Genomic DNA, 25,473 nt, shown 5'->3' on the forward strand with positions numbered 1-25,473 from the left:
TAATAGATATAATACTAAAAAATAAAAATAAAAATTCATTGGCCAAAACATGTCATGTGGCACTTTTTATTGGCTAAAGTTGCTTAATAAATTTTTTAACGTCGGTCACAAAATAGAGGAAATTGATAATTTAGATACTAAATTGGGATAAAAAAGGTTAAGTATCAAAGTGAAAAATGGGTATACTTCAAGGGCAAATTTATAATTTAAGCTTATGTTTTTTATTTCAAAAAATCATTACAACGTATTTAAAAAATAATAACAGTGATAATGATTGGACCAGAAATTAATTTTTATAAATAAAAATATAAAATCTAAATTTCTTCATATAGACTTATTCAATATTTTAACCTTGGCATAATGTCAAAAATAGCCCCTAACGTTTGACTGTTTAGTCACTTTGGTCATTTATATTTTTTTTGGAGCACATTTACCCCTAAATTTTTCTTTTTGTCAAATTGATCAATTTTTAACGAACATGGCCGTTAGTTTACTAACGATCAACATTAATTGCTAACGTGGCGGTCCAAATATAATTAAATGTTGATGTGATACTATTGTGTCTTATATGTCACGCCAGCAAATGATTTTAAAATTATTAAAATTAATTTTTTTTATTCTTATAAAATTAATTTTTTTAATTTTTATAAAATTATCATCATCATCATCCCCATTTCTTTTATCCATTGTTTAACTTCTCTATCCCTCCCACGATCCCAACCATCTCTGCCACCCCATCCACCAAACCCACCACCATCACCACCACCACCACCATATCATATATTATTTCATTACTTCACATAATCAATCGATTTAACAAAAAAAGGGGGTTTTTTGTTTTTAATTTTTTTGTTTTTGTTTTTTAATTTCTGGGGGTTTTTCTGTTTTTAAATTTCTGTGTTTTTAGGTGTTCGTTCGACAATGACCGAGGAAGTTGATGGAAACGGGTTGGGTTCAGTAGCTAAACGGGTGCTGGATTTCGATTCAATGATCGGGGAAGTTGATGGGAACAAGAAAGATCAAAAAAAAATATGAGAATTAGGGATTTGGAACAGGAGTCAGACAAGAAACGGCCTAGTTCTGATGAAATGTCTTTCGATCTCCTTGTAACACCCCCTAACCTTAAACCGTCGCCGGAACAGGGTTACGAGGCATTACTGGACATCTCGGAGAATTTACAAATAATTCTTAGATAAATAATAAACATATATAAAAGAAACATAAATTCATATAAATTTATGCTAATTGGCTTTATTATTATTATTATTATTATTATTTAAATTTCGACAGCATTTCTGTTTATTTTTACATAAAACCCCCTGCAAACTTAAAACCAAAAACAATCCAATACCAATATTTCAATCAATAATTTTATACTTTAAAACGCTACTAAATCATACTTAATAAATTGATTCACTATTTTATTTATCATTCAAAAGATTATAACCATTTACTCACAACCAAGATCATTTAGCATATATATATTTATATATATACGACTCATGTTCAATCACCTAGTACATGCCACTTAAATAAAAGGAAGAAATACATCACCAAAATTTTATTGCTGGAGTCGGGATCTTTTTGGATGCTGAACTGGACCTTGAACTCTAATGACCTGCGTACGGAAATAACCGTACGCTGAATATTTCATACTCAGTGGTATTACCATAATTCAAATTATAATATTAATAAACATGTAATGTATAAAATCATACATACAAATTTAAACTCAAATTTCATATTTCAACAATAACAATTCATCAATTAATATCATATATCCATAATTTGGAAGAACCTTAGATTCATTTCTCAATCTCTTATCACATTTCAATTCACAATTCAACTTTTCATTTCATTTCAATAGCTCGATTGATCAACTCATTCGGTTTATCATTTCATTATTTACCCTATTAACAAAACTCGGACTTTGGCGGATACACGGATCCAACTAAACACTCCAGTATGGCACCCAGTGCCTCATCTGATAGTTCGAAGAAATAGTTGACACCCAGCGTCTCATCGACAAAGCTGAAGAAAGTTGGTACCCAGTACCTCATCGAATCTATCCGAAGAAATATATTGACACCCAGTGTCTCATCAACTCGAGGTCGAAGTATCCCTGAACACTTCCAATCCTATGGCATGCCAACTATATCCGACTCAACCCGACTAGTTAATAGGGTCTCCAAATTCACATATTCATACATAATCATAATTTAATTCACTTTATTCAATTCATAATTTTAATTCATTTTCCAATCAAATTCAAACTACTAATTACTTTTCAATCAATATACTTTTCAAATTCTCATATATTTTCTTCATTCAATTCAATTTGATTCAATTCAAATCAATATTATCATTTCAATTACTTACCTAATTTTACTTACTTTACATATAAATTTAAATATAGCATTTACTAATAAATAATTTAAATTATAGTAATACAAATAGTGATTTTCTCGAGTTTACTCCTCGATAATCTTCTCTTTTCCCTTCCGTGCAGATGCTTCTGGTTCTTTGTTAGCTACGAAAATAATAATGATTTACACTATTAATTACAGCACTAACTATAATAAATAATTGAATTTCTAATCGATTCCTACCTTGTTCTCAATTTAACCCTAACTAAGTTTTCTTACTTTTCTAATTCAATTCACACTCTATTTCTATTCAAATTTCATCCAAACTCAAATTTAACTATTAAAATTTCAGCATATTTTCCTAATTTCGAATTTCCTCAATTTAGTCCCTAAAACATAAAACTTATAGCTTACTTCACAATTTAATCCTTTTATCAATTCTAACTTGAAATTCATTCAATTAAATCCCTAACTCAACAATTTATTCAACATAAACCATGCTTAAAACCTATAAACTTCCAAAACCTCAACTTAATTTCAACAAAACTCTATTCTAAAGCTTCTAAAACATCAAAATTAAAAGAAAAGAGTTTTTCCTTGATCTTTTCTTTCTTTCTTTTTCCCGCTCTGTTTCAAATGCCTCTGTTTCTTTTATGTTCTTCTTTTGTTTCTTTTTCTTTTATTTTACTTACTTTAGTTTATTTCTTTTATTTTAACTAATAATAATAGTAATATATTATAAAAAAATCTTTTACTTATTATTTAAGCATATATTTATTTTTATTACAAGTGTACCTATATAATTATTATTTTTACACTTGTCTTTAATCTTTACCATACATTTGTCACCTATTTAGTTTATTTAATATATAACAATATAATATAACATAATTAATATAATATATTATATAATAAAATAATATACTAATATTAAAAACATAAAAAAATCTAAGATTTTTATCACTTATGCCGCTTCATTTCTTGTTAATAGCTTAATTGTCATTTTAATAATTTTTATTTTCTATTAATCTATAATTCAACTTTTATTCCTAATTCAATTTAGCATTTTTCCTAATTTCTCTTAATTAAGCTAAATTCACCTATCTAAAACCTAATTAAACACAAAACTAGTCTCGTAAATATTTCTAATAATTATTTTCAAACTCAATTTACTAAGACGGAGGCCTGATATCATACTTTTCTGATGCCCGTGAATTTTGGGTCATTACACTCCTTCTTAGACTGTTTGATTGCCTCGGTTCGGAGGTATGGTGTTCTTCATAGTATTGGCGTCGAACCCACTGTTTGAATTTGGAAGGAGACCATTAGAGGCTCCAATTCTCTTTATGATTTTTCTTTGCCTTTTTTTCTTTTTTGTTTTTCCAACTTCCGGTTTAGGGCTTTTTTTTATTTTTACTGAGTACTAGGGGTTTGGGTTGTAGGGGCTTTGGGTATGGTTATTGAAGGGTGCACAATGATGTTGATGGGGTTATGTTTAGGTTGCTTAATGGTGGTGATGGTGTTGAGACTCAAGGATGGATTTTGAGGTTTTTAAAAAAATAATGGGGAAGAAAAAATTGTGGAAAGAAACAATGGGGAAGAAGATCGGAGACGGCAATGATAATGGTGAATAATAGAAAGAAATAGTAGGGAAGAAGAAAATGTAGAAATTAAAAATTATATGCATTTAATAATCTTAATAATTTTATAAAAATAAAAAAAATAATTTTAATAATTTTAAAATTATTTTCGGATATAAAACAAAATAGTACCACATCAGCATTTAATTACATTTTGACTTTCACGTTAACGGTTAATATTGATAGATAGTCAACTAACGGTCATGTCAGCATTTTAGTTAAAAATTAATCAATTTGACAAAAAGAAATTATGGGTGACAATGTTCCAAAAAAACAAAAACATAAAGGGCTATAGTGACCAACCAACCAAACATTTATGCCTTTGCCTTTTATCAAAACCCTATCTTTACCTGCACTAATCAGGCTAAAAAAAGAAAAAGAAAAATAAATTCTACTTTGCTTCCCTGTAACGCTGAAAAAAAAAAAGTTCTCAAGAGAAAAGGAGAAGAGATGGCCTCAAAGCTTCTTCGTCAAACCCTAACCAAAACCTACACAACCGCCGTTATACGCCGCTTCTCCACCATGGCTGCTGTCGCTTCCCCTTCCGAGTATGAGGACCCAACAGGAATCACCATGAAAGGTGTGAAAATTTCGGGCCGTCCACTTTACCTCGACATGCAAGCGACTACCCCCGTGGATCCTAGGGTTTTAGATTCGATGCTTCCGTTTTACCTCTCCCGTTATGGGAACCCTCACTCCCGTACTCACCTCTACGGTTGGGAATCTGAAACCGCCGTCGAAACAGCCCGCGCACAAGTCGCGGCACTCATTGGAGCTTCCCCGAAAGAAATCGTTTTTACCTCCGGCGCCACCGAATCGAACAACATCTCAATCAAAGGCGTTATGCATTTCTACAAAGACAAGAAGCGTCACGTTATCACGACTCAAACGGAGCACAAATGCGTTTTAGATTCTTGCCGGCATCTTCAACAGGAAGGTTTTGAGGTAACTTATTTGCCTGTCGGGTCTGATGGGCTTATTGATTTGGATAGATTAAGGAAAGAAATCCGGCCCGATACCGGGTTAATTTCTGTTATGGCGGTTAATAATGAAATTGGTGTGGTTCAACCGGTTGAAGAAATCGGTCAAATTTGTAAAGAATTTAATGTCCCTTTTCATACAGATGCTGCACAAGCTTTAGGGAAGATTAAGGTTGATGTAGAGAAGTGGAACGTAAGTTTAATGAGTTTAAGTGGGCATAAGATTTATGGTCCTAAAGGAGTTGGGGCTTTGTATATGAGAAGGCGACCTCGGATTAGAGTTGAGCCGCAAATGAATGGAGGTGGGCAAGAGAGAGGGATAAGGAGTGGGACGGTGCCGACTCCACTTGTGGTTGGGATGGGAGCGGCGTGTGAGTTGGCAATGAAGGAAATGGAGTATGATGAGAAGAGAATTAAAGGGTTGCAAGAGAGGTTATTGAATGGGATTAGAGAGAAGATTGATGGGGTGTTGGTGAATGGAAGTATGGATAGGAGGTATGTTGGGAACTTAAACTTGTCGTTTGCGTATGTTGAAGGGGAGAGTTTGTTGATGGGATTGAAAGAAGTGGCAGTGTCTAGTGGGAGTGCATGTACTAGTGCTAGCTTGGAACCATCATATGTACTGAGAGCCTTGGGTGTGGATGAGGATATGGCACATACTTCGATTAGGTTTGGGATTGGGAGGTTTACTACCGAGGAGGAGATTGATAGGGCAGTTGAGCTTACTGTGAAACAGGTTGAGAAATTAAGGGAAATGAGTCCACTTTATGAGATGGTCAAGGAAGGTATTGATATTAAGCAGATTCAATGGGCGCAGCATTGATAAAGTTTTTAATATCATTGAGGCTGCCTCACTTGGATATGAATTGAATGTTGCAGTGCCAGCTAGAATGGTATGGTTGTATCCTGGTTTTCTTTTATTGTCCGTGACTTGTACATGCCTTGGAGAGCTGAGAGCTTTCTTAGATAGTTTATATGATTAGAGAGTAAATCTTGGATCCTATTTTGATAATAATAGAAAGAATAAGAAGCAAAGATGTTTAATATGTTGGCTTAGTCTGTATCGGCATAGCAAGTAATAGCTAGCTAGTTTTATGTTGATTTTTATGAGATGAATGAACAACTTAACTCGGGTGATCTGTGACTACCCTAGTTATACTCCAATTTTTTACACACTCAACTAAAAACCTGGAAAGAGAAAAAGAAACAGGAAATTAAGATAATTTTGGTATTGAATTGAAGTTAAGCCAGCTTTTTGTTAAAGTTTTTTCTTTTCTGTGTTTTTATAAATCGAGATTGTGTTTTAAGGTAATTCTTGAGAATTCATGTGGGTTTGGCGCTTCCATCTATGAATGACTGAACTTTTTGCTCCAAAGCTAACAAATTGATGTATATGGTTCATCCTAGGGGTGAGCAAAATTCGATTCGACTCGAAAAAATCGAAAAAAAATTCGAATTTCGAGTTAAACGAATCGAGTTATTCGAGTTAATCGAGTTATTCGAATCAACTTGAATTTTTTTTTTCGAATTTCGAGTTCGAATCGAGTTGAGTTTTCGAATTCGAATAACTCGAATAATTCGAATAATTCGAATATCCAACTATAATATTTTACAGTTTTACCCTAAACTCCCAAACTTTTTTACTTTTCCCTCAAAACTTTTACTCCTTCTCACTTTTCCCCCAAAACTTTTACTCCCCTCCCCTCCCAACCCCTCAATCTACCCAAAATCCATTTTCCACCAAAATTTTACTCTTCCATTCATTTTTTTTTTCAAAATTTTACTCTCAAAAACCCTCAAAACCTTTTATTTTCTCTCAAAATTTTTACTCCCTCCCACTTTTCCCCTAAAACTTTTATTCTCTTCCCATCCCACCTCCCATCTACCCCAAACCCTCCCCTCCAATTTTTTTAATATTTTCCTTCCAAAATTTTACTCCCTATTTACTTTCCTCAAACTTTTATTCCCCAAAACTTTTATTTTCCCCTAAACTTTTACTTCTCACCCTTTACTCTCAAATAAAAATCAAAATTATTCAAAAAATCACTAAACATAAATAGTAATAATTTTATTTATATATATTATTTATATTATTAAATTAAATTTCACATTTTATATTATTTATATTATTGAATTGTTTAGTCATATTGAATATTTATATTAAAATTAAATTCTTAATTATGCCATAAAATATTCGTGTTAAAATTTTATATTGGTATCAATTTCAAATTTTATTTTAAAATAAATTTTATTAAAAATCATATTTTTATATTTAATATATTTTAATTCCAAAATACATAGTGACAAGAATCCAAGATAATTGAAACAACTAAGCAAACAAATAAGCTAACCAAGATATAAAAATTAATAAATAAATTATGAGGTGATGAAAGTTAATAAAAATTTGATTAAGGTGGACAAATTTTATTACGATGGGTGACAATGGTTACAAGGACCCAAAATTATTTTTTAAAATTTAACTCGAACAAATATATTCGATTCGATTCGAATTCCATCTCACTCGACTCGATTCGAGAAAACTTCAAATAAATTTAGGATGATAAAATGAGATTCGAAAACTCGATTAATTCGAAAATTTTCGATTCGATTCGATTCGATTCGATCGAATGCTCACCCCTAGTTCATCCCATAGTTTATAGCAAATACATCATGATCTAACTCCAATTTCTCTAAAAACTGCATTCGAATATCAATATTATGATTTTTTAAACTTACAAACATGTTATACATAATTACATAAATATGTATTCTACTCTATAACTACCCTACATATTATGTTATGTATGTACTATAAAAAACGTACATACCAGGACAAAGGGGTCTCTTCTCTCAATTTTTTATTCCATTTTTTATTTTTGAGGATTTCACATCATCTAAACCCCTTTCTTTATCATGCTTTGAACTCCATTCGATCTTATGATTTTTCGTCTATCCTTACATTAGATCGGGTGAACTGTCCCATGCTCCGAACCCGAAACTTCTATCAACAAAACATATAACTTTGTCGTAAATAAATCGATATTTGACACTTGTTACCCAAATCCAAATAGTGTAGTATTGTGCTACTTAATTTCAACTGGTGATGCAACATTTTAAGTTTTGCAAACAATCGAGGTTGAATATCGTAGGAACGATTAAAATGTATTAACGAGCCTTGTTCAAAGAGCATGATTACGTTATAACGAAGAGAAATAAATGGGTTAATTTCCTTCATAAAAGAATTAGAAAAAGAAAAAAACACAACTAAGTTATGCATATTTCCCTCTTGGTGGATCAGGACATGGTTCTACCAAATTATTTCCCTAATTTCATATTTATCAGTACATCAACCAGGAATGGACAGATTCCAATTATGCCAAAAGCCAATTACATAATCTATATATATGAGATGATCTAAAGAAGGGAGACGAGAGAAATCAATGAATATGAGTTTGCAGTGACCATCTACAAGGATTTCAATTGAAGGGGCGGAGGTGGATTCGTTGTTCTTCTCTTCCATATGTTTATTTCTTTCCGTGGCCGCAAAGGCAACCCTTCACAGCCAATCCTCATTGGAGCTGAGAAAGGAATCATCACTTCTTCTTCAAAGTCACCATCTCTTCTCTCATCATCAGAGTAATAATTACAATCCTTATGAACATGATCTGCTTCCAGGGGTGCAATCTGTGCCGTCCAATCAAAACTAGCAAAAGCATCACGGCCGCTTGCAAAACGCTTCATTTCGCCCAAACCTGGCGCTCTATTCACATCAGGCAAGTCTTTCTTGTTACTCGATGGCGCATCAGATTTTGCCAAGCTAAAGACTCGCCTTAACTTGGAAGCCTGCTTCTTCCCGTGTGTAGGAGAAGAAGATTGATGAGGGAGTGGAACAGAGACAGGCTTCAAATTAGCTTTAGCAGCTAATTTTCTAATATTCTTCTTGTGCTTGATCTGTCCCATGCATGAGACTTTGGGTGAAGTTGGTTCTGGAGTTTCCAAGGTTCCACTCTTGGATTTCCTTCGAGCTTCATCGGGAATTATGGAAATGATGGGACAAGACAACCCTTTGCTTGCACAAGCTGCTCTCTTGTCTTTGCCTGGGCTGAACGGCGGGTTCTGAAAGCTCACACGGACAGCTGAAACTGCTTTTGGCAAAATTCTCAATATCATGCTTCTGGGCTTACCCTGTTTCTTCATTCTATCTAAACACTTGGACAGGAGGATTTTATAGGACATACATAACACAATATATTTTGCTCTGTTTTTATACATGTGATGAAACTCACTCCGAATTGAAATGAGAGTGGAGGTTCTAGTTTTGACCCAATCCTACAACAAAGGGTTAGTCAAAAGTAGATTTTTAAGAATTCAGACCGAGCAAACCATGTTTGCCCATCCCAATAGTTACAGCTTTGAGAACGCAGCTTCCTTTATATTTCCAAAATCATCTATCAACATACTAGTTAATTGATTGTTTAATTAACTGATAAGCTAAGTGATTTAAATTAATCGATATGCCTTTAGGTTTTGGCATTGTCAAACATTGATCTAATCATCGTTGCTCCTAATACAATAATAGTATGCACAGTAGGTTGCGTAAACAAAAATTTTAAAAGAAATTAAACTCAGTCTCCTTTGGTATCCAAGATATATAAAAACTAATGTAAGTACGAGTGGCAAATACAAACTAAAATTGTTATTTCACATACAAAATCGAGGGAGGGCTAAAAAGATGATAAAATTTAAATTAACTGCTGCTACGGGTAAAGAAAAATAAATTATGAAAGCTGAGGAAGGGGTGTTGTTGATCACAGAAGATCAGTTACAATTATTATAGGTATTACAAGACCATCTAAATCATCGTATAAATGGTTGTGGGAAAACAATAAGCCCTCCGTCATACTATCTCTTAATCGATTTCTTCCACGAAACACATATTTAAAATCAATTTTCTAATCTCCAACCATTATTCTTTTGACCTTTCGTACAACAGCATTGTCTTAATTCATCTTACCCTTTTCACAAGCAAGGTTTAATGTTGCCAAACTGTCTCTTGATAACTCCCTTCATCGTCCTCTTTATAATATTAAACGCTAAGTTAAATTAGTATCCATGATTACCATTTCTATAGTATGGAATAGTGGAGACCATTTTATACTTAAAATTCTCCATTGAAATTTCCAGTCCTTGTAGATTAGTTCAAAACCTAATAAGCTAATTCGCATAATGTTTTTTTCTTCTAATTTTAATGAAAAATTATTTTAATTTTTTTGTATTTTTCAGTCTTTTAAACTTGTATTTTTGTTAAACCACCCCAAAATGAATGGAAAGTTAATGTTTGTTAACTTTTCTAATATGGCATACTGTAGATTCTGCGTAAATGACATGTCCGTATTTAATTATTTTTAAAGTTTTATAAATATTAAAAAATATTTTTTATAATTTTAATGATTTTTATTTTTAAAAGTAGTTTTATATCTTTTTAAAATTTAAAAATAATTAAATACTGATATATCTTCCACATGTATGCAATATTAACAAAGTTAAAATATTTAAATTTGACTTTTTATTCGAATTGATCCAAATAACTTAATTAACTCAAACTATTTAATTCGAAATTTAAATTTTTATCCAAATTTTAAAAACGAAGAAGGGGGAGAAACGGCGAAGAAGGGGGACAATTGTTTGTTTAAATTTAAATAAAAATATATTATTTTTATTATTTTTATTTTTAAGCAGACCATTTGGGTGGGCTGAGTGGAAATGTTGGTGAAGAAACTCATCCAACTTTTTAACCCTGAAATGAGGTTTGGGCTTAAAATGCGTGAAAGCTTCACTGAGTTTCTTCTCGTCGATACGTGGTGAAGAATGCTAAGTCCATTGACGACGAGGAAGAAACAAAGAAGAGTTGTTGACTCGGCAGCGACTCACCAGCACTCGGCGATAAGCGTTGGGTCTCTATCGCGACATACTCGGTGTTACCCGATTTTTCATGCGGCCCGATTCACTATGGAGGGATATATCGAGATTCGAGAGAGAGCGCTAGGAAGGAGTTTGAGGAAGCTCATTTCGAGAAGGACCCATGATGGTGACCCGGTTGCTTATCGATGGGCGTGATGCGTTGCAATCAGCGTTGAAGAAGCTCGCCGAGAAGCAGAGGCAGCTGATTGTGAAGAAGCAACGCGGCGGATATGGCGGGTGATTTTGATTCATTTCCTTATTCTCCCAGATTATCAGCTTTTAATTATTCAATTGTAAATTGTGTATACGAGTTTGGGAATCCAGTACTTTTTCTTAATAAACGTTTAGTTGATGGGAAAATGGAAAGAGCAAAAGAGAAACTTTCATATTCAGGCAAAATTTATAGAAAGAGACGAAGGATCCATAGATACCCTGTCTTGTCCAATGTGTTTAGGAGTCAGTCAGATTCAGCCCAGCCGACACGACAAAGATTTATGTCTTTTCAGTTGATACGTAACAGTTAACAGTTGGCTCTACGAACAAAACTGGGTTTTTTTTAAGTGAAAACATGTTTTGTTAATGAATTTGTTAGCTCATGGAAAATATCAAAAATGAATTTGTTTCCTCATAAGCAGCTTCCATGCCAGTTGAACATGTTTAGTATAAAGAGTTGCCATTTTCAAACACCGAGCCAAACTAGGTGCTGCCCAGAACTACCAAACCCGCCGACTCGTAAAACCACGAGCTATGTTATAATGACAAGTATACCCGTTCTCAACAATTCACTAACCACTATGGTTGACTCATGGTTCAAATAACAAGGATAATTCTGTCATTTCGGTATACCTTTCGCAAGAACTCGACAACTTCAAATACTCTATATAAAAGTCACGCACTTTAATGGGGTCCAAGGATGGTTTCTCATTTTCCCATAGGAAATCTTTTGTCAAAGTTTTTGAATCTGAGTTTTGACCCGAAATTGGATTCCTTGGATCGATCTCAAGGAAGGGTTTTGAGTTGAATGCCTTTTGTTTTTGTATTGATTCAACAATGGCGAAAGTGAGACATTCTCGATTGCAAGCGAGGAAATGGTCGACGGTTACGCTCGTGTTGTCGATGTTGTTTATGTTATCGGTGGTTTTGTTGATGCTATTGGGACTAGGTGTCTTCTTTCTCCCGATAAATGACGATGATTCTGCCCCCAATGATCTCACTTCTTATAGGCGCATGGCTTCTGAAAGGTGACACTATCGCGGTTGTTTAAATTTCTATCGCATTGATCTCTTTCTTTTTTAATTATTTCTTTTCGTTGATTTGACTCAGTATTTGATGCAGAGGGAAAGGCTTGGGGAAGAGAGGGGAGCAATGGACTGAAGTCCTTTCCTGGGAGCCTAGAGCTTTCATTTATCATAACTTCTTGGTTAGTTTCCAACCCATTCTTTTCCCCCGTTAATTTGAGCTTCTGTTTATAAATTAGTTTTGCATCAATTTAGTATATAATTAGTTTGAAATTCCGAATCTCCCCTTTCTGATTGTATATGCTTATGCTAGGAAATTTTGTAATAAATGGGAATTAAATTATGAGAAAAATAGTTCTCCTTTAGAAATGTGATGCAGATGGATTTGATGACTTGAATGATTTATGAAATAAACCTTGTAAAAAAAAGGAGAAAAAAAACCTTTTCTTATTATTGAATTGGTATAATTCTGGGTAGTGGGCAGAGTCTGTTCCTATGATCTTCTTGTGGTGTCTATTGAGTTTGAGGTCTTCCTTCTGGTTTTTGTTTATACTAACAGCAGTAGTAATATTGGGGATTTTTGCCTTGATTTTTGACATTATTTATTTATTTCAACAGTCCAAGGAAGAGTGTGAGTACTTAATAAATCTTGCTAAACCTCACATGGTGAAGTCCACTGTGGTTGATAGCAAGACAGGGAAAAGTAAAGATAGCAGGTTTGCATTACCAATTCCTCTCTCCTATTCTTTTATTGAGATTGTGAATGGTAGGATATGATGTTGAGATGTTAAACATCAAATTCCATTTTTTGCTTTTCCTAAAAGTTCTTTGAGAAACCCCTTTCTGTCCGAAGAACAGTTATGGTTGAACTTTGAACCTAATGTTGCTCTTATGACATTTAGCTTGTATTGTTTGCAGGGTACGGACAAGTTCGGGTATGTTTCTGAGAAGAGGGCAAGATAAAATCATTAAGGACATAGAAAAAAGGATAGCAGACTACTCTTTCATTCCTGTAGGTACGAGGTTCTAATTCTGAGCAAAACTTTGTAAATATGTTTTACTCTATAACCAATAATTAACTTTTTGGTGCAAAAATCTGTTGAGATGTCTTTTTCTTTTCATGGAGCTCCTGGTTATGAGCCTGAATTAAATCTCACCTGTGGGCATGTGCAATTATTGTTTACAGCTAATGTTGTCCAGATTAGATCTTTCCTAATGTTGTTATGTTCTTTTATTTCGTTTGGCAATTAAACTGTTTCCAATTATTGCATTATCTTTCAGGTTTTTCCTTCTTTTATGACTTAAAGCTAACATTTTAATCTGCAGAGCATGGAGAAGGTCTTCAAGTTCTCCACTATGAAGTTGGACAGAAATATGATGCACACTTTGATTACTTCCTTGATGAGTTCAACACTAAAAATGGTGGCCAGCGGATGGCTACCATGCTTATGTATTTGTAAGCTTTATAGTCTCCTCCCTACATGTCCATGATGCATTCTGCACCAGATCAAGTGCCACAGAAACTTCTCCTTTCTATATTTGAAAAGGAGAAGGATTTGCTACCTCTTTCCTCACTTTAAGCTATTGATGCAGGTCAGATGTTGAAGAGGGGGGTGAGACAATATTTCCTGCAGCCAAGGGCAATATTAGTTCTGTGCCGTGGTGGAATGAATTGTCTGAATGTGGGAAACAGGGGCTTGCTGTGAAGCCTAAGATGGGTGATGCATTGCTGTTCTGGAGCATGAGACCCGATGCTACACTAGATCCTTCAAGTTTGCACGGTTTGTTACCTTCTTTTTCCCTTTCATATTTTATCTTTAGTTGTGGTTCGAGAATGATTAAGCTAGCCCTGCATTCCCGTCTGAAAAAGATTTGAACTGTTATCTGCTGTGTTTCCTTGCATTTTTTACAGTTAATGTTCAAAAGTTATTTGTCATTTTATCATAGCAACTTTTAGTTATCTATAGTGGTATTGCTAATTTGACTGTATGTCGTATGGGTGATGCTAGGTGGATGCCCTGTGATTATGGGGAACAAATGGTCCTCTACAAAGTGGATGCATCTTGAAGAATACAAGGTTTAAGTTGCTCTACGAAAGGTACTTGAAATAAGGAGATTAGAAATGTATGAGGTCCTTCAAACACAACCTTCAGACAAGTTTATCAGAAGAGTTAGCTAGTTTTTAATTTAAAAAAAAAAAAAAAGAAACCTCTCTGCCTTTGTCAGTGATATGGCACATACTTGGATACATAACCTTGTGTATGCCATCCTAGGCACTGGTGAAGGTGATATTTAAGGATAAAATTTCAACTAGGGATTTCCCTTTTCTTGAATTTAATAAAACTAATATAGTAAAAGCTATGAAGTTTCTTATATTAGTAACTAAATTTTTAGCTAATGCCAATAGACACTAATTAATCGTTTACTTTTGGTCGGTTGATTTTTCCTTTTAACATAAACGCTGCTATTTTACTTGACAGGATACCATATTACCAAGGTACATGCCATGGCGGTCCAGTGCTGGGAAAGTGTATGATTCATGCAGCTCTTTATACTCAGGTGTCAGCCCCACTATTCTTTTATTTGATGGGTATTCGTTGCTCTTTTGGCCTAATTCTTAGGTTGAGAAGTACTTTATTTTCACTTTTTACCTTTTGGTTTTGTTTGACCCCACTAGTGTGAAAAATATGATGCCATACGTGTATACATTTATGAGGTGAGGACATACGAAATGGGTCGCAGCAGTTAGATGCATTACCTGCGGACTGTAAATTTGCAAAATAATCATAATTTAGTCCAGCACCTTGCCTGCTGAATATTTTTGTTCGACTGTTTTGATTCTTCTTCTTTTTGTTTAAATATATATAGATCTAATTAAATTAAACCAATTTGTTCCAGTTTTGTCGGAAATCGCTTAAGGGAAAGTTTCAGACTAATTGTTGTCCATCAGATGATTCGTGAAATCTCCATGTAAAATACGCGACAAAAAATAAGATCTAAAACGATATCCGAAATTGCTAAGTAGCTAGTGCAGAGTACGGTGCCACCAGACCTTTAATACATAACACACACAAAACCTGTAACTTATTCCGACTCTTTCCTGGCAATTCAACTCTTAACAGCTGGTTTTGAATCACAAAATAATGGCCTTCCCCAACACAAAGAATTACACTTACTACTACAATAATCACATGCCCCGAACTTTAATGAAACGGGAACCCGAAGTAACATATGCAATCATAGAGATACCGTCCACTGAGATTTGATTCTGGTCGAGGCCATGAAGCAGCGTTGGCAAATAAAACAACCCACAGGTGACTTATATGAAAATTGACATATATGTAGATAAGCAAAGAGTAGACTAGCTTTCATCAGCTTATCTTGTTGCATCACGGCTGTAATACTGGTCAAGGGTCTTTGCTGGTATACGGTGGAGGAGTTCACGTGGGAAGATACGAAGCAAAGTCCACGCTAAATCAAGTGACTGGAAGATATTGCGAGTATCATAAGCACCTTGCGTCACGAATTTTCTCTCAAATTTATCTAGGAACTCCAGATAAAGCTGTAAAATGATAACATGGAGAAAATCAAAATGCAATGCTGAATATGAAATTTATACATTTGAAGGAATTGATGCAAAGCTGCACATGCATGGTGTAGGAACCCAACCCAGACACACACACACACACATAGAGAAAGAAGGGGGGATAGAGCGAGACCAGATCCTCAGAAGAAAGTGCTTCCTCGCCAACCACAGCTTTCATTGCTTGAACATCTTTTCCAATAGCATAATTTGCATATAGCTGAAATCAAGAATTAACAGGGATTCAGTACCAACAACAATAGTACTCAAGTGCGCGAGACCATTATTTTACTTTAGAACTTCTCAGTTCTCAATCAGACCTGGTTGGACACGTCAGCATGATCTCTACGAGTCATCCCCTCACCAATAGCACTCTGAAATGCAAATAAAGAATGGAGAAGCTCAGGGTAAACTCTGATTTATGCGTCTACTTGTTAACAAGCATGCATAATTTATCATTGAAGATAAAATAACAATACAGTCTTACCTTCATTAATCGAGAGAGTGAAGGAAGAACATTAATTGGTGGGTATATCTGTTAAGGAAACAAATAAAGGTAGGGTTAATAATTATACAAACTGTTAAAGCTTTGATTCCCTATGAATTGCATCTATTTGGCAACTTAAGATTTTAAACTTTGAAAAGGGAGTAATTTTAATTGAATTGAATTTGACACTCTGCAGATGCTACATTAGATTCTAAAACCTTGTGCTATGATTAAAACAATAATGAATATTGTTTCAGTCACCTGTCGGTTGTGGAGTTGTCTATCAATGTATATCTGCCCTTCGGTAATATAGCCAGTAAGATCTGGTGTAGGATGCGTTATATCTGGTTCAAACAATATATATATATATTAATAACAATCAAAAGAATATGATTGATAACCAGTATCAAAGGTAGAAGAATGCTGTGTTGTTGATGTTCCCTCTTACCATCATTAGGCATGGTCAAAATAGGAATTTGGGTGATGGAACCTTTTCTTCCTTCGATACGCCCTGCACGTTCATAAATTGTCGCCAGATCAGTGTACATATAACCAGGATAACCACGCCTTCCGGGGACTTCTTCACGGGCAGCAGATACCTACAGCACATACAAAACATGACGAATGACATTCAGTCCAGCTTTAGCAAACATAATAACTTGAAAGAGCATCAATTATAGGTTTATCAGATTTAATTCATTCTAAGTTACAGTATTCACTCTCTAAATTCATTTTCTAGCTACTGAAAATACCCATGATATGTCCAACGATCGTGAGCAGAATGTTATTTTCGAGTACAGGGATCATTTGACCAGGAAATTATGTGCCACACATCCTAGCAGCTGAACAGCTATAAAAATTATGTACCTCACGTAGAGCATCTGCATAAGAACTCATATCTGTCAATATAACCAGAACATGTTTCCCACATTCATAAGCCAAATACTCTGCAGTTGTGAGGGCAATTCTTGGTGTGATAATTCGTTCAATTGTGGGGTCATTGGCCTGGAAACACATTAAACGAAGTAAATTTCTTGATAAGAATGCTGGGTCATTTTCAATGACAAAAAAGAAGTAGTCAAGATTACATGAACAGCTATAACTTGAATTGCTTACCAGGTTCAAGAAAAGTGTAACTCTCTCCATAGATCCATTTTCCTCAAAGTCTCTCTTAAAAAATTGAGCTGTCTCCATGTTCACCCCCATAGCAGCAAACACAATGGCAAAATTGTCTTCTTCCAGATCCTAAAAGTCAATCCAGCAAAAAGTACATTACAAGATTTTAAATACGGAGGGAAGGAGGAACATAACATAGAATAGGAAAATCGAACAGACATCTGACTTCCAAAAGACTGCGCATTGGTTCAATTCAGTTCCTAAAACAAAAACTTATGAAATCCACAAAATAAACAATGAAAATCAAGCATAGTAAAGTCAATCTTTGTTAATATCAAATTAGGCTACAGTGCATACATACATCAAGGAGATTATCAGACTTTTCCAACCGCTTTACGAGACCCGCCTGACGACATATTTGAGCAGCTATTTCATTATGAGGAAGACCAGCAGCAGAAAAAAGAGGAATCTTCTGTCCACGAGCAATAGAGTTCATGACATCAATTGTTGAAATCCCTGTCTGAATCATCTCTTCAGGATAAGTTCTCTCGCTAGGATTAATAGAGCTCCCTGAGGACAAATGCAGAAATTTAAAATGATAAGATAAATTGATTCTTTAACTACTAGAATACCAGTCTCCTGCATACACTCACCAGAAATATCTAGGTATGCCTCAGGTAAAATAGGAGGGCCATTGTCAATGGGTTTTCCAGAGCCATTAAATATGCGCCCTAGCATATCCAACGACACAGGAGTTTTCAATACCTGTTGAACATACATTAGAAGGGGCTCAGCAATTAACAGCCATACAAAAATGACTAAAATGACCATCATGACTTTCTGAAAAGTTTAAAATCACCAAAAAAAAAAAAGTAAAAAAGGAATAGAAACACAACAGGTGTTCAAGAATTTCTTGTTTTAGAATGCTCGTCTCATTCAAGTTTAACCATAAAGCTGTTATGAAACAGATCCAAGCACATATATCACTAAAAAGAATCCTGTAAAGCTAACCATCCTAGCTGCCATCCTAGTTCTGCAAGCCATAATAAAAATTTAACCTATAGTACCATAAAAAAACATGGATAAAATTTGTTACCTCCCCTGTAAATTGCACAGTTGTGTATTTGTTGTCAATTCCAGATGTTCCTTCAAAGACCTGGAAAAGGAGAAAGATAAAAGAATGATGCATCCTAAAGCCATTCCAGAACTGTCACCTAATGCTTTCAGGAATTCATTTCTAAGGGTAATGATTTTACTAGACTTTAATATATATATAATATACATGTTCTGATTCAGGTAGGCTGTTCTCCGCCACAGTATTTAATCTATCAACATGGACTTCAAATGACAATCAGATGTTGGGATATCTCATTATACAACACAGGCAATAAAACCTATTTTTCCCATGAGGCAGAATTCACGGTTGCTTGCTTGACAAATACCTGCACAACTGCTTTCTCCCCATCAACTTCCAGGACTTGACCACGTCGAGTTGTTCCATCCCCCAACCGAATATTGACAATCTCCTGATACTTTGGACCCTGAAACATTTCAAACTTGTTCATATTATATTATCATACTTGCAATGAACTCTGAAGATAACCACTTAGTACAGAAGAGCCAAACCTACCTTAACTTTGTCAAGAATGACCAATGGTCCCGCAACACCTGATACAGTTCTATACTCTGAAAAGTGAAAACCAAAAATCTCCCAGTTAATGTTCTGTCTAATCATCATACTGCTAAAATAACTGTAAATTGTCACTCTCGCATCTCCTTGGATCATATTAATCCAAAAACAAAGTAGTCTTTAAACAAAAAAATGGAAGAACTAAAAATTCCTATTAACTTTACTAGTGTGTCGATCTACTTAACCATTAAATAACTATATCCTGAATTTAAAAACGATATTACATAATGGATACTAAAGACGACAAAGAAAACCCTTCCATCACCATCCAATTCACAATCACTCCAGATCAGACTATGATCAGAGTTCAGAGTCAAAAGCTTTGCATGATAGTATAATAAATTGTGAAGAAAACGTAAGCATGAGATGAGACAGAAATAAGTTACCCATCCCGATCTCCAGAGTTCCCTCCTCCATGTCAATGAAGTTCTTTTCCGCTCCCATCTTCAAGAAATCAACTTCAAAGCTGAAAATAGCATTGAAAAAACAGAAGCAGGATAACGTATCACTATTAACTACAAGTTAAGCAGATCAAAAGAAACCAGAAAAAATTGAGAACACTAATTCTGATCCAAACAAGTAACCACTGTTTCTTTGGCTACTGATTTGCAAAGATCCTGAAACTCGATTCTTACCGCGAAAGGAGAAATTGATCCAAAAATGAGAAGATATAGTAAAGTTGATGTGAACAGATCGATTGACCAGAGGAGAGGAGGGGAGAAGAATGTGTAAAAATAAAAAATTGAAACAGTAAACGACAAATAAAGTAAAGTATTATGATGTTATGGAGACGTAATAATGGGATCCGAGAAAGGAAAAAACGAACATAAACTTGCTCTGCTCCGGTTCGCTCCCCTCAAGGTTTTCACCGCTTCGATAGTTACCCAGGAAGAATTACAGACAATCATGTGATCAGATATGACGTGATCTTTCCTTTTTGTATTATCGTTGCTTCCCTAAACTACACGTTCTAAAACCAAGGACCGTGTTACACCTGGCAATTATCTTATTTTATTGACAGCCTGAAAATTTGTATTTGTTTGAAAGTAATATTTGTTATCCTATAGGTCCCTGTACTTTTTTTAAATTTGAAATTTAGTCCATGTACTCTTTTTTTTCATTAATTTAATTTTTCTATTTTTAAATTTTAAAATTCAAGTCTAATCGTTAACACTATAAATTTTAAAAATACGCACTTAACAGCAATATAACTAAAAATGATATTGTAATGAGTTTAAATTTAAGAAAATAAATTTATTAATGTTAGACTTAAATTTTAATTTTTTAAAAAAAGAGACACTAAAATTTTAAAAATAAAAATATAAAATTCTAAATTTATAAATAGTAAAATGACTTATGGGCATATTTTTACCTTTTAAAATTATATAATTAATTTTGTAAGAAAATAATATTTTTAAAGGAAATGTAATACATTTAAAGAGAGGATAATTTTAAAAGCGATTTTTAAAACTGTAATAATTTAAAATTTCAATGATATAATTATCCATTCTGTATAAATAAATATTTGTTTTATGAAATATTAGATCGTGGTACACTAGTAATGCGGATAAAAAACATAATTATTTAATAAAAACAAATGATTGTTTGTTAAAATATTAAAGTAAAGAAGTTTAAAATCATATTTCAGTTTAAATTCTTTAGTGCCAGGGCATTTTATTAATCATTTGTTATTGTAATTTTCGAATAGATTTATATAAATAAAATTTTATTATTCATATTAATATCATTTATTCGTTTGTATTTGACCTCAATAGTTTTTGCAAGTACAGTAAAATATAAGCAAATATCAACTCACTAATTACCTAATATTTAACTAATGTAAAGTTACATATTTGGAGGATCATAATGCGCGAAGACAATTTGTACTAGTAAGTAATCTAAAAGGTCAATAGTCTAATTAATCGAAATTGAAAAAAATTGGTTAAAGGGTTATTATGTCGTCTATCAAATCTAGATAGGGAGATACATTATTTTGAGTATCGAAGTGGATGACTCATAGAATATAGGGATATGATGTGATTATCTAGATTGACAATACATTAGATAGGAACCAAGTCGAATTAATCCTAAATCCGTTTATGGATTAATTCACTTGTGATTTTCATAATATGGCTTGCCTTAATTCTTAAAATGACTGACTATGTGTGTATGACTCAGATATTGTATTAAAAGCCTAAGTTCAAATAACTAAAAAGCCAAAAGTTGATGAAATAGTTTCATTTACAATAATGGATTTCATAACCCAATAAAGAGTAAATAATATCCTCTCATTGGCATTACATGGTAAATGAAAAAGTAACGTGGCTACAAGTTATTTATCTAGAACAAATGATTTAATTACTATTTATAAGTAATTGACATTTTTTATGAACGAAGATGTAATAGCTGCCATGAGATAAAATAGGATCATATTGACTGAACAAATTAGACCCAAAGAGATTAAGGATATCTTATGAAAGTAGCACACTTATGACATGACAAGGTCATTGGACAAGCACTTATTAAGTTGCTTTCGTAATGATATATAATAAAGGAGAGTTCAATCATGATACTTTAGTGGAACGACTTCATAATTAAATAATATTATAATTAATTGACGGAAAGTCAGAATTTAACTACAAATTATTTGAGCTCTAATTATATATATCCAATCGATTCCTCCACTAGCTTGATATAACCCAAAACAAATTGCATGTAGAACCAATAACGTGGAATGAATGAAAACGACAATAAAGAGAAAAAGATCGCATGTATCACTATCCACAGTAAATGTATTTTCTCATTAAGTACAAAAGATACTTAAAACTTAAATTAATTTCTTCATATTATTATTTAATTGATTGCAATTAAATATCGAAGTTCAAAGTGATAATTAAATTAATTAGTCATCATAATTTTATTGATTTGGATAATTAAATATATTTCATCATAGATTATAATATAGTAAAGTTGGTATGCCTTTAATGAAATTAGAATTGGGTTGAGAAAATAATTTAATTGGGTAAACTAATTAATAAATAATATTTTGAGAAGTAGAAAAAATAGTTATTAAGTTAGCTAAATTATATGTGTTGGTTAAAATTCCAGATAATACATATAATTGTATCTAGCACACGAGATGGTCCTAGAGCACATCCTAGGTGATAGGGGCGACAAACCTTAGTATCTATTAGGGCATGCCGCCGCCCCTAGTATTCTTAGTTTGAGAATTTATATTTTCTATTTAAATATTATTATTTAATTACCTCTTATTCAAGTAAAACTTTTGTATCTTTTTCTTATAAATAGGAATTATGGGATGACCTAAAACACACAGACACATCAATTAAGCATCGTTGCTCTGTCAGAAAATTGCTGCAATTTATTTACAGAATAAATTTTATTTTCTACTAAGATTAAATTTTTTTCAATTTTCATAGAGAAAAATAAACTTTCCTACTAATAGTTAATAAAAATTTGCATTTTGTGTATTATGTTTGTATAGTTTGAACCAACACTCAAAACAAGTCGGGGTTCAAGGATAGTGGAGAAGATCGTTTGGTAGAAAACTAAGAAACATCTTAGACCGCTCAAAGCACGAGTAATAATTCGGTTAAGGGTTTATTACTATAATATATCACAAGGCTTGAATTAGAGGAAAAAAATTAAACTTTCAATGAGCAACGTTTATTGTTTTCTAAATCGATTTTTCCAATATAATAATTTACATTGCACAGAAATGATAATTTAGTAATATTATCCAACTAAATCGTTGTTTGATTAACTCGAGATACTAGCTTTATTAGAAGTTTAATATAACTTAACTCATAAGATTTACCTAATTCAATCAAAGATTTTATATTAATATAGATATTTATTTTATAAACATGAAGCTTTTTGTATTTATCAATTTAATGACTGGATTGATGTAACTTGTAATTACAAGCCCAAGACTTGATATTAGTATAGATAGATAATAGAATTATTGATTAATATTTCAGTTTGTATTTAATGTAATAATAGTCTATAAATTCACTAAGTATCATTCAACATGTGATATCATCAATAAATTAATAAATAATATAAATCATAAAAATAAATATAATACTTTATATTATTATTTAAACCTCACACACTAATTTGGTTAGAAAAATTACCAAAAATGTTCTTCTATTTTTAAAATAAATTATATTATTCGAGGATACTTTAATCTATTTTATAAAAACAATTAAAATTTACATATAATGGAATTTGAACCCATACTTTGTACAATAATAAAACCATAATTTTACCACTAACTTAGAGCTTTATTTTAATATAATATATATACATTTTTAATTTTTATGCATATTTTATTACCTCTATAAATTATAGATATGTATATTGATAATATTGTTGATTCAGTTGGTATCACAAGTTAACTTACACCGATTCAAGATTGATGACAATATCGTGATAAACGATTGTGGTGCATTTAGTATTTTAATAAAATATATTTACGTGTTTAAATTTGATTTTACTCACAATTTAATCTGTTTTTTATTTTAATATTGTATATGTATTTCATGTATTATTATTAATTAGTTTCTAAGCATACATATCATTATTTATTGTATGCCATTTTTAAATACATTTTATAATTTAAATACGTAATTTTCTCAGACATGTTTTCAATATGTGTCATCTTGTATTTTACTATAATTATATATATTATTTTAATAATTAGAATAGAGAAATAAAATTATTCGAGATCAAACTCAAGCTTTCATCCTTATTCTTGCTATTAAAACAAAAAATTGATAGGTTCAATATGTTATACAAAACGTGAGATACATGTAGACATAACACAAACACACAATATTCTTCTTAAAATTAAATTGAACCGTAGCATGACAAGCAAAAGTATTTTAAACATGACAAACATACATCGAAGGTATCAAAACATATATAAAACAAATAATTAATTTTATACATAAATTTATAATATTCTAAAAATACAAATGCTATATGATGAAAAATAATATATATACACATGTAGCATTAGGGGTGTTTAAACTTCGAGTAAAATTAAATTTGTAACACCCCTTACCCGAGACCGTCGCCGGAATCGAGTACGAGATGTTATCCAATTTAACTTACCGATTCGGAGCATAAAAATTTGCCTTTAAAATTAAATTCACTGTTCACAACAAAACTGTCTACCTGCGTGACTTTCACTAATTTAATTATAACTCGAGTTACAGAACTCAAAATTTAAATCCGTAAATTTTCCCTGAAACTAGACTCATATTACTACTTACCATAAAATTTTCAGAATTTTTGACTTGGCCAATTAGTACAGTTTATTCATTAAATTATCCCCTGTTTCACAGCTCGACAGATCTGACCTCTCGGCACTAAAAATCAATTATCTCTTTGTACAGAATACATATAAGGTTATCGTTTGTTTCTTTTGAAAATAGACTCACTAAGAAATCTACACATATAAATTATGACCCATAATTCTTTCTGTACAATTTATAATGATTTTCTAAAGTCAGAACAGGGACTTCAAAACCATTCTGACCCTGTCTCACTAAAATTCAAATATCTCAAAATACAGAATTCCTTTTCCTACATCGTTTCTTTCATATAAAAATAGACTTGATAAGCTTTAATTCCATATATAATTCACTCTCTAATTCCATTTCTACTATTTATGGTGAATTTTACATTCACGTCACTGCTGCTGTCAAAGAAACTGCTTCTTTGAATTAGTTACCATTTACACATACATAATACCAAAACATAATCTTTACTAACCATTTCAATAGCTAATCTTAACCATATCATTTGAACATGCTCAAAATGATTAAGACTCTATACATGCCATAGTTCAAACATTTTGAAAAGCACATAATACCGAGATGGCTATGATAGTGTGATACGAGCTCCGACGGTCCACTATTCGATCAAGTTCAAATCACTATAAAACAAAGGAAAGAAAGAGATGTGTAAGCTATAAATAGCTTAGTAAGTTACATGTAAACAATAATTACTCATTTAATAATTAACACTTTTAACATATAACTAATCAAAACATTTCTTAGCAATTTCAATCACTTACACATGCACAATCTTACCAATTCACTTGCATATACATTTTCACACTTAACATTTCATATTCACTTTAATTCATTATTAATCCCGTTGAACAGTTGGAATATACACGGATACGTAGAGATTTAGCACATAAGTGCCACACTGATATGTAGCCGGTTACCAGCGATATGTAGCCGGCTACCATCGATCAATAACACTGGAATGTCCACGGCTGCTCACACAAGTCGTCAGTGTCGCAACACATGCTAGATCACCCAAAGACCGGGACTCATTGTAACACTGTAACAATCTGTAACATCAGTAACATTTG

At 32.7% G+C, this 25,473-nt stretch overlaps 4 protein-coding genes across 7 annotated transcripts; 2 read left to right on the forward strand and 2 right to left on the reverse strand.

Annotated features, from left to right (window-relative positions):
- Positions 1–4,335: 4,335 nt before the first annotated feature.
- LOC105770013 (cysteine desulfurase, mitochondrial) lies at positions 4,336–6,032 on the forward strand. The gene has a single exon (XM_012591045.2). It carries the CDS (start codon positions 4,457–4,459, stop codon positions 5,807–5,809), a length of 1,353 nt encoding a protein of 450 aa, XP_012446499.1. The 5' UTR covers positions 4,336–4,456; the 3' UTR covers positions 5,810–6,032.
- Positions 6,033–8,189: 2,157 nt separating this feature from the next.
- On the reverse strand, positions 8,190–9,372 carry LOC105770016 (uncharacterized protein At1g76070). The gene has a single exon (XM_012591047.2). It carries the CDS (start codon positions 9,256–9,258, stop codon positions 8,452–8,454), a length of 807 nt encoding a protein of 268 aa, XP_012446501.1. The 5' UTR covers positions 9,259–9,372; the 3' UTR covers positions 8,190–8,451.
- A 1,375-nt stretch (positions 9,373–10,747) lies between these two features.
- LOC105770014 (probable prolyl 4-hydroxylase 3) lies at positions 10,748–15,012 on the forward strand. Of its 2 annotated transcripts, XM_012591046.2 has the most exons (8): positions 10,752–12,188; positions 12,283–12,367; positions 12,804–12,901; positions 13,104–13,201; positions 13,512–13,641; positions 13,779–13,966; positions 14,195–14,283; positions 14,666–15,012. In XM_012591046.2, the coding sequence occupies exons 1-7, from the start codon at positions 11,998–12,000 to the stop codon at positions 14,266–14,268; spliced, it is 864 nt and encodes a 287-aa protein (XP_012446500.1). In that variant the 5' UTR covers positions 10,752–11,997; the 3' UTR covers positions 14,269–14,283; positions 14,666–15,012. The 2 variants fall into 2 exon arrangements, 1 of the variants encoding a protein (XP_012446500.1); XR_008196131.1 differs by lacking the exon at positions 14,666–15,012 and having other exon boundaries at positions 10,748–12,188; positions 13,104–13,197.
- A 163-nt stretch (positions 15,013–15,175) lies between these two features.
- Positions 15,176–19,963, reverse strand: LOC105770012 (V-type proton ATPase subunit B2). 3 transcript variants are annotated; one of them, XM_012591044.2, is made up of 15 exons: positions 19,888–19,963; positions 19,448–19,527; positions 19,002–19,057; positions 18,814–18,912; positions 18,468–18,527; positions 18,025–18,136; positions 17,733–17,941; positions 17,372–17,500; positions 17,123–17,260; positions 16,704–16,854; positions 16,517–16,599; positions 16,256–16,303; positions 16,089–16,142; positions 15,905–15,988; positions 15,176–15,747 (listed from the first exon to the last, which is right to left on the reverse strand). In XM_012591044.2, the coding sequence occupies exons 2-15, from the start codon at positions 19,503–19,505 to the stop codon at positions 15,562–15,564; spliced, it is 1,467 nt and encodes a 488-aa protein (XP_012446498.1). In that variant the 5' UTR covers positions 19,506–19,527; positions 19,888–19,963; the 3' UTR covers positions 15,176–15,561. The 3 variants fall into 3 exon arrangements, with proteins under 3 accessions (XP_012446498.1, XP_012446495.1, XP_012446497.1); XM_012591041.2 differs by lacking the exon at positions 19,888–19,963 and adding an exon at positions 19,697–19,860; XM_012591043.2 differs by lacking the exon at positions 19,888–19,963 and adding an exon at positions 19,646–19,678.
- Between the last annotated feature and the right edge of the window lie 5,510 nt (positions 19,964–25,473).

Source organism: Gossypium raimondii, chromosome 5, assembly GCF_025698545.1.
Source record: "Gossypium raimondii isolate GPD5lz chromosome 5, ASM2569854v1, whole genome shotgun sequence".
In the NCBI taxonomy this organism is placed as follows: Eukaryota; Viridiplantae; Streptophyta; class Magnoliopsida; order Malvales; family Malvaceae; genus Gossypium; species Gossypium raimondii.